At 36.3% G+C, this 9,880-nt stretch overlaps 2 protein-coding genes across 2 annotated transcripts in view; one reads left to right on the top strand and one right to left on the bottom strand.

Annotated features, from left to right (window-relative positions):
• Positions 1-3,368: 3,368 nt before the first annotated feature.
• Spindly (spindle apparatus coiled-coil protein 1 spindly) lies at positions 3,369-9,675 on the bottom strand. The gene is made up of 6 exons (XM_077433835.1): positions 9,563-9,675; positions 8,142-8,835; positions 7,797-7,888; positions 5,786-5,900; positions 3,845-3,986; positions 3,369-3,772 (listed from the first exon to the last, which is right to left on the bottom strand). Exons 2-6 carry the CDS (start codon positions 8,830-8,832, stop codon positions 3,379-3,381), a joined length of 1,434 nt encoding a protein of 477 aa, XP_077289961.1. The 5' UTR covers positions 8,833-8,835; positions 9,563-9,675; the 3' UTR covers positions 3,369-3,378.
• Naxe (NAD(P)HX epimerase) overlaps positions 8,064-9,880 on the top strand; it is a 29,235-nt gene continuing 27,418 nt past the window's right edge. Inside the window, exon 1 of the mRNA XM_077433880.1 lies at positions 8,064-8,115. The gene's annotated coding sequence lies outside the window, so the exon portion shown is untranslated. The remainder of the gene's footprint in view (positions 8,116-9,880) is intronic.

Raw genomic sequence — 9,880 nt, 5'->3', positions numbered from 1 at the left:
CACATGTAATTCGAAAAGTTGTTTAATGCCATAATAAATAACGAATGCGGATTCCGTTCGGTGAAATTATGGACATTTGATTAAATTATTACGAAACTTATTACATATTTTATTATAGATACAATTATAGATACTAAAAACGTTGTTATATAAATCATAATTTAAAAAAAAAAATTGTATGCAACTTTCATCATTTTTGAATAAAAAATCTTATATAAAACAATAAAGTTCATTTATTTTTCATTTCGAAAACTACCCTTTTTCATATACGATATACAAAATTATGATTTAACAGCACTTTCATTATCTATCTATATTATTATTGTAGAAAATGGGCAACGTAAGAAGTAATGAACTGCATTGTCAAAATCCACCGGGACAAATAATTGTAACGAATGCAGCTGAAGAAAGAATTGATAAAAATAGTATAGAAGTTGAACCTGAAATTATACAAAAGATACCAGACCTACCAGTAGAACCTGAAACATATATATGCTACGTTGCAAGCGATAAAAGGAAAGAAATTGTACAAGGACTTTTACCACATGGGTATTTACATTAATTGCAATGAATAGAGTGAAAACAATTACACGATTCCATCTTTAAAATCAAAATATGTAACTAGACTTAAATGGTATAATATTATCCCGACTATCTTTTGAAGGTCTCTCAGATGAAATTATTTTATTTATTTATTACAAACAATATACACTCGTCATTACAGATCGCTCCAATGCGATGAGTATACGATAACGGTCAGAATACAATCAGAATACATAGAATATAATAATTAATCAAGTACAGAAATAATAATCATAGAGACATCTATGGATTATTTTTCTAGATTTCGTGCACAATTATTATTACAATTTTTATACACATAATAAATACAAAATTATAGAGATGTCTATAGATTTCAGATTACTGTGCATAATTTCTACAAAATTATACACACAGATTTGTACAAAATTATACAACAGGAAATGATCTATTACCAATTTTCAGGAACTGTTTCAACAATGATCAGATAAAATTGGCAAACTCTGATAGAGAAACGATCGATTTGGAGTCGCAAAACCCCCAAATCTAACCAGCAGTTTGACGACTCGAACCATCGTTCTCAGTGGTGCTAAATATATACGCTACCATTAAGCCAAACTGCTGGCTATGAAATGAAATCTACAAACTAAACTATTAGCCAGCAGTATAGGTAGTTGCATTAATGCTAACCAACAATAGGTTCTGGGCTCCAAGCCTTGATTGAAGAGAATTTATTCAGAGTATTTCTGCAGTACTGCTGATCAGATTTAGATATTTATGACTCCAATCAATCGTTCCCTATCACAGTTTGTCAATTTATCTGATTTCACTTTTGAAACGGTTTTGTTCTACTCTCATCCATCTCATTCCACACATTTTCCTTATTTCGTCTACTCATCTTCCCTGCGGTCTTCCTTTTACCATTTTACACTCTCTCGGGTATCATTCTAGCATTTCTTTTGTCCACTTTTCGTCTATTCTTCTAGCCACGTGGCTCGCCCATTGTCATTTCAATATCTTCACTCTATCCCATTGATGTATAATACACTAGATCCGCCCTCACATCTTATACTGGTCTCCCTTTTGGCGCATGCAAAATACATGGCGCATGCACAGTTTCTCTTTGTAAGTAGGTAGGTAGGTACCGCTGCGTCGTAGGGAAAAAACCCAACTTCCCCGCTAGTTTAACCCCCCGTACCCCTCAGTTAGTGAAGACAAGATCTCCGACCAAAATCACACGTCAGGGCCCATCTATGTGTATTATACATCAATGCTCTATCCACTATATCCACAACCCTTGTCATACTTCTCACCCACGTATTCCGTTTCCTGTCTTTCTTCGTTATGCCAAGCATACAACGTTTCACACTTCTTTGAGAGCATTGGACTTTGTGTAGCAACTTGGCATTCAATGTCCACGATTCACATCCATACGTCATCACTGGCAAAACACATTGTTCGAAGATCTTTTTCTTCAGGCAAAAGTGGCATTTTTAATTTAAAAACCGCATTCACTCCTCCAAATGCATTCCATTCCTAATTCCTAATTTCATACGTATCTTTATTTCTTCTACTATATAGGTCAACCTGTAAAGGCATCATGGTAAAATATAAATTTAAATTTATTAAAAGACATAAAGTTAACCTTGATATACTAATTTCGGTAATTGGACTATTCGTCACTTTGCCGTGGTCACAAAGACAATTTTTGCCATGAAAATCGCGAATACACAATCTTTGGCACTCAAGTTCTCATTAGTATGATCGTTATCGTTAGTATGATGGACTTTCCGGCTGCCAGATGTTTCGTTATAGAGATTTTAGTGACTTTGTGACGAGTATTTTGTGACCAGTAATCACCGAACCACTAATTTCTGGACTTTTTTGAATTTCTAAATGGACGTTCTGAAATATATAATTATATTGGGTGTGGCTATTTGCAGGTACTATATCTGCGAATTATTGGCTATTTGCAGGTACTATATCTGCGACAGGTGCAAAGCCTTCTCCTTATATTTAATGTATGCTATACTTGTTTAATCAATCGTTCATTATACACGAGGCGAATAAATTTCTAATTTGGATTATATTTTTTACTCTATGTCTCTTTACGAATTCGAACTAAATTGTAAGAGGTTTAAAACATAATTTTAACAGTAAACACGCTGATAGTGACAGTTCACGCGCATGCGCAGAAGGCTTTGCACCTGTCGCAGATGTAGTACCTGCAAATAGCCAATAATTTGCACATATATAGTACCTGCAAATAGCCACAACCAATTATACATTTGACTTTTCAATTAGTCTTAATTTTTATGTTACTAGTCGTGTAATCGTTTTCACCCTAAGCCTGAATTAAAAGCATTCAATTTTAAACTGAAAAAACCATTTACATACCATTTTTATTAGAATTTCGCAAACGATAGAAGACGGAATACAATTTTATGCAGATCGAATAGAAAACACATTGCGAGTTAATGAGGAATATATAAAGTATAAAAACGAGGTATATGTTTTATATATTTATTATATTACATGTATATTAATTTTATTTAAAATAAATACATGTTATTGTTGCAGGTAATGAAATGTTACGAAGACAATCGATTTTGCAGTTTGAATTGTACACAAATTGTAAAAATATTCGAAAACGAGACAAAACGTTTAAAAGAAACCTTATAAAATAAAATTAATCGAAAAAAAAATGTATAACGGTTGAAATTCAAAGAATAAAAACAAATTTGCCATACAAAAGCTAATAATAATAAAAAAATAGTATAATATTAAAAAATATAAATTATATACAATCAAGTCCTTATGTATGCGTACAAAAATAGCTCATTGAAAAGACGTCTTCTTTGCCGTTTTACTCTTCGCCACTCCGGCCGTTACTAATATTCCCGGCTTATGCGACGCTTCATTATTGCAAACTTCACTCTCACCGCCGTGATTCAAAGTGTTTTCGCTTTCGTAAATGGCGAAGTCCTTGCGAGACGTATTCGAAACTCGGCTGACGTTTCCCGTCTCGGGCGATTCCACACTTTCATTCTTCACGGCTACGGGAGAGTTCAATTTCTGCACCGTGTTCAGTTGAGATACCCTCGCGTTGGCTTCCATGGCTTTGGTCCGCCAGGACACGAGCTGCCGGTGAAGCTCTCTGACCTTTTGCTCCTTGTTCAAATTGTCCACACTGCTGGCGGCGAAATCGTTAGTCAACCGCTGATTTTCATCTCTGTAACATATATATTTTTCATCTAAAATTCATCTTCAGTCTTATTCGATTCAACAGAGAGAATCGACAAACCTGTAATAATCCAAAACACCCGAAACCCACTGAGCTATCGTCGAAGTGTTTAGATCTAAATTCGATTCGTACCATCGAGCGATTTCCCTGTGCAGTTGATCGTTTTCCTTTTCTAAATCGGTTATTCTATGTTCGAATGCTCCTGAAAATTTTTAAATATACATACATATATATTATAATTATACAATAACTAGATTCAATTCAAATCAAGAGTGTTTTACATGATGATAAAACAAGCTGTACTGCTTCAAATAGAAGAGCATTCAAAATCATCATCAGATGTGAGAAAAGGATGAGGAATAATCATAGATATATGTAGAATACTATAGATACGCCCTGACGCTCTAAGCCGATCACCCTGTTGGACCATGCACACAAAAAATAGTACAGATCATGCACACTCTCTCTCTCAGTAGCTAGTTAGCTTCTAAGTCGGAAGGTCGATTGATATTTTTCGAAAATGCCAACGTATTCAGTGAAATTGTGTTACAATTACTCAAGAAAACATAAAAAGACGGATGGCATCACATATCATAAGTAAGAATTAATATATAATGTCTTCAATTATAGTAGTATTTTAACATATTGTTGCGTAGGGGTGGGTGGAGGATCCAAGTAAAAGGCCGAAGTCGATTCACAGCATTTATTGATGGTTAAGGAGATACACGCACTGGCAGTGCTCAGTCCAGAATGACATGATATCGCCTAAGTATCGCCTTATAAGGGATAGATCTCTCAGGACATCTTCGACGTCTAATTTGTATACCTATTGTTATGGTCACGTACGGATATGTCTTCCCGCGACATTCGCTCCCACGGTACAGGTCAATTCTGAGAAAGGACCAATACCAGCCAACTCGGTCCCCATTATTTAGCCTACATGCACTTAGCCTGTCGCTAATCCTTGAAACCACTTATACCGGTCACACGGTCTCTCAGGACGCTACCCGGCCTAATCCGATCGCAATTACTCGGCGGCTCTTTTCAGTATACGTAACAATATAATGAAATATCGGCGCGATGTATGTAGTTTTGTATGCAGTGATTGAACAGCGGTCGACAACCTCTGCCACAGATGTCTCTAAACGCACACGTATATCTTGTTGGCACTGAAGGAAATTCAGAAATCGACATTAAGTTTAAAACTACAAAAAATGAACTAAACATTTAAGTGTCAGCTTTAAAATTGATCCTAGTGGAAGTTACTAATGTTTAAATATTGTAATAGTTAATGATGGTTTTATTATAGTAACATACATTTGTAGTTTAATATAGTGTGTATAGCTAAATATTTTTTTCTTAATATGGCTTTATTAGTTTGGTTTACTGTAACGCAGAGTGTCCAATAAAATAAAGTTATAAATAAAATAAAACTTCAGTGCATGTACATATGTACATAATCTGATTGCTGACCACTGCCGACCGCTGGGTTCCTTCCTTTTTTTTTCCACCACTTCCCCGCTAGTTAAACCCTCCGCACCCCTCAGTTAGTGGCGACAAGCTCTCCAACGAAATTTGTATGTAATGGCCATTGAAGTAGAATGGGTAGAAGCGCTCCTAGCTTCCAAAAATGTTACTACAAAAACTCCGTGCAAACGGAGATTTCGGCTGTTTTGCTCAGTTGATTGTTAAACTCTGTAGCAGTAGGATCTCTTTGAAATAGGCTCTACTAGTGAAATTGTGTGGTAGTATTAGTTCGACAAAGTCCGAACATCTGTATGTGCCCGTGCGTCCCTGAACGTCAAGGGACGATCACTTCCACGAATTTTTTTTCCTCACTCTTTTGTCTCTCTTCTGACTTTCCGTCTCTCACTTCGATGGCTCGCTTTTAAGCGATACTTTTGTTAGGAATGACCATTCTATATATTATACGTCAATGGTAATGGCATATCTAGGTTATTCTACATCTATGGGAATAATTATAAAATTAAAGGTTCTTACTATTGAGAACTGCATCGTGATGATTGGCTTGTCCGGAATATTCTTCCCAAAGTGTTTTCTTTTCGCAAAGTAAAGAATCCAATTCTGATTGTTTGCTCATTAGCTCTCTGTTTAACTGAAATCATTTTTAAATGCTAAATAAAATTGAACAATACACATATAGGTTTGTATATCTCATACTATTAAACGATTTTTGATGAAATTACCATCTAATGGAGACCTCATATGTACATTTAGAGGATTAAATTACCAAATTCAACAACGAGCTTTAGGCTTATTTAATACCCGGAAAACGGTTTCGGTACAATAGAAGCATTATTTAGTATACAGGTTCTAACGCAGCGATGTCTGGATATGAACGTCGATGTACTATATATGCCTGTTTCATAGACTACGAAAAGGCATTTGATATTGTGCGACATAATAAACTAATTGAAATATGTACTATCGCAGATAGGGTTAGACAAAAGAGATAATCGGCTAATTCGGATAATCTCTACTGGAATCAGACGGCCGTAGTACACGTCGAATGTGATACAACAGAGAGCGTGAGAATAATGAAGGGAGTTCGGCAAGGACGAGTGATATCACCGCTACTGTTTAATTTATATTCAGAAAATATTATTGCTGAAGCCTTCGGGCGACAAGTCTGTAGCGCGGCTGTCTTCCATAGAATTTCTGAACTTTGCACGGGATTTTGAGCCTTATATGCGCCTATTTCAACTGTTTTAAGGTTCAAAATTGGTTGAATATATTACTGAGAGTTGAATGCCATCTATTCAATTTGCTTAAAATGAATATATACCAGTCAAAATTAGTGGTTTTGTGGAACCATACTGAAACCACGTTTGTGTGACGTCACGTCTGTTGAACAATGGCGACGATACGTCTCAATTGTATGAAGAATGATTATTTGACACAATTAAGCCAAAACTACGAGATATATTATGTATTTTATTGTTTGAAATAATACTTTATGTGTTAATTAACATATCTGGTTACTTGAGTAAATATTAAAATCTGTATTTAGGGTCGAAAACTCGATTGCCGAATTCGCGAAAAGGTGCCGCGTACACGGCTTGTTCGCTATATTTATACATTCGGTACTCGGATGATACAGTACTACTGACCACGAACTTCAACGACTTACAGGCAGTTGTTGTGCATAGCTCTAGGGCGGGGTTGAAGCTGAATACAAAAAAAAAAGACCAAATGGATGATATTCAGCAAGTCGGCGCACAATACAGTCAGCTCTCATTTATAGATCAATAACAGCGTGGTGGAGAGTGGATGGTTTCAGATATCTTGGGTGCTATCTGGGTGAAACGTGTGAAAGTGGAAAGGAAATTCGCGTTAGAGTGGAGCAAGCAAGAGCTACATTCTTGAAATTGAAAAAAAGTCCTACCACACTTGATCTCAGTATAGCACTCCGACTGAGACTTCTACGATGCTACTTGTTCAGCATCCTTCTGTATGGGACAGAAGCATGAACCCTAACGGATGCAAGAAACTAGAGGCATTTGAGATGTGGGCATACAGAAGAATGCTCGGAATCTCATGGATGGCGCGTCGTACCAATGCCGAGGTGCTTGCCCTGATGGGAAAACATGTCCAAGTGCTCGAAAGTGTGAAAAGGCGTAAATTGTGACGCGGAACGAAAAATACGATCTCTTGCGCCTAATAATCCAGGGGAAAATCGTAGGCCAACGCAGTCGGAAAACATCGTGGCTAAAGAATCTTCGGCAGTGGTACGGCCTCGGCACCCGAGCACTATTCCGACCAGCAACGTACAAAATAAGAATGGGACATCTAGTTGCCGACGTTCTAGGAGGACATGGCACATGAAGAAGAAGAAGAATACACGAATAAACTGTTATTATTAGAGGCAGGATACTGTTGAATATAGATTATTATAAAATTTTGCTTGCCGAAAAGCACTCTAATACTAATAAACAAACTTCTTATCGAATATTATATAAATATATACATTTAAAATGAATGAATCCAATACCTGCTGAACTTTATCTCTTAATTGAGAATAACTCTTGAGCATTTCTTGACGTTTATCATCGACTTCGGCAAACAGGGAATTTCCTTTTGGAGCTGAAATATATAAAATTAGATTACAAAATGTATTTATTTTAATCGTATGTTGTGTCGAACAACAACACGACTCAAGCAAAACCACAAATAATAATAACTGACAAACACGTCTCATTATCTTGTGGTTTTGCCGTATTTATCTGCACAATATTGTCAATGTTAATCAACAATCTGATTCAAAGGTACATCGCCAGCCGAGCTTAAAGGCCAACACTCGACTAACACGGGTATGTTTGATTTGAATTATTATTACCGTGGCCGTTGGCTTGCTGTTTGATTTGCTGCAGCTCCGAATTGGCCAGAAGCAGATCTTCTTGAGCTGAATGCAGCATGTCGGTTACGGAAGCCAATTCGCTCTTTTTATTCTCCAGATTGATCTTCAAGCTGTCCTCTCGTTCGTTCAACACTTTGATGTGATTCTTTAAATCTTCGGCCAGGTTTAAATTTTCTATCAAAGCCGCCTTCTGTTCGGAGAGTTGATCTTTCAACAGCACGTTCTCCTCTTCCAAACGTCGCCAATCTTCGCTCATCTTTGTATTGTCCATTTGGCAAACGCTCTTCTCCTCGGCGGAGACATTCTCAATAGTTTCCATGCTTTTTATTCTAGACTGTAGTGTTTCTATCAGGCTGTTGCAATTTTCCACCTCTTTCCATTTTTCGTGACGCAACTGTTCCATCTCGTCGTTTAGAGTCTGGTATTTGTAGTTGAAATCCTGCTTCATTTTGACCTCGTTCCTTTGCCACATTTCCAACTCGGATGTGAGATGTTCCTTCAACTCGGAAGCGATTTGATTGTTCTTTCTGCTCTCGTACAACTCCTGCTGGCATGCTTCGAACTGTCTACATACAATTTCATATTGCTTCTTCAAAGAAGAATACTTTTCGAAAACTTCATCCGAATGAAATGTGGTGCTAGTTTTTTCCAATCCAATTGAAATATCCATAGTCTGAAATACAACGAATTTTAAATATATTATTAAGCGTTTGGCCGCGGCCGTCTTCTATGGAAGCTTTGAGCGACAAGTCTGTAGTTCTTCCATAGAATTTCTGAACTTTACACGGGATTTTGAGGCTTATATGCGCCTATTTCAACCGTTTTAAAGTTAAAAATTGGTTGAATATATTACTGAGAGTTGAATTATATCTATTCAATTTGCTTAAAATTCTTATATACCAGTCAAAATTAGTTTTTTGTGGAACCATACTGAAACCTCGTTTATGTGACGTCACGTCTTCATACAAATATGAAGAATGATTATTTGACAATTAATCCAAAACTACGAGATATATTATGTATTTCATTGTTCAAAATAATACTTTATGTGTTAATTAACATATCTGGTTACTTGAGTATATATTAAAAACTGTATTTAAGGTCGAAAACTCGCGATTGCCAAATTCGCGAAAAAGGTGCCGCGTATAGGGCTTGTTCGATATATTTATTGCCACGGGCAAATGGTTAAAAGAAGTATTTTTTTCAATTATAGACAATCTTATGATATTTACTAAACAGAAATATTTAATCAATGGACCCTTAGTAAAAAAAAACTCATATGAAGATGAGAGTACAACAATAAAATATTAAGTTAATGACTTTTATATAGAAAAGACAAGAAACGATATGTAAATAAGATGCATATGACTGTTATAATAGTAAATAAGTAATTTTATGACCTGTGCAAATGAATTTTGATGGAAATAAACTAAATATTGTCAAAACTCGTAAAAATCCAACGAGACAATGACAGTCGCCACCAACTGACTGCTTTCAAATATAAACGTTGAGCGCTAACACTTCATATTATGGCCATGGCCAAATAAGCGGTTCGGTGATCACTAGTCAAATGTGAACCGGTCACAGGACAATCGGTCACTCTAGATAGGTCACACGTGATCACCCGTCACACTAAAACTGGTCACGAGAAAACTGGTCACACCCTAAAATCGGTTAACCAGTTTTCTCGTGACCGATTTTAGGGTGTGACCAGTTTT

Source organism: Arctopsyche grandis, chromosome 1 (genome assembly GCF_051622035.1).
Source record: "Arctopsyche grandis isolate Sample6627 chromosome 1, ASM5162203v2, whole genome shotgun sequence".
In the NCBI taxonomy this organism is placed as follows: Eukaryota; Metazoa; Arthropoda; class Insecta; order Trichoptera; family Hydropsychidae; genus Arctopsyche; species Arctopsyche grandis.
The sequence above is the reverse complement of the archived record's forward strand: the minus strand, read 5'-3'. Positions and strand labels throughout refer to the sequence as shown.

Coding starts and splice junctions, on each gene's coding strand:
- Spindly (XM_077433835.1), bottom strand. CDS start 8,832: ATGGATATTTCAATTGGATTGGAAAAAACTAGCACCACATTTCATTCG. Junction 5,901..7,796: donor TAAGAGATAAAGTTCAGCAG/GTATTGGATTCA, acceptor AAATGATTTCAG/TTAAACAGAGAGCTAATGAG. Junction 3,987..5,785: donor TCACGATGCAGTTCTCAATA/GTAAGAACCTTT, acceptor AAAAATTTTCAG/GAGCATTCGAACATAGAATA.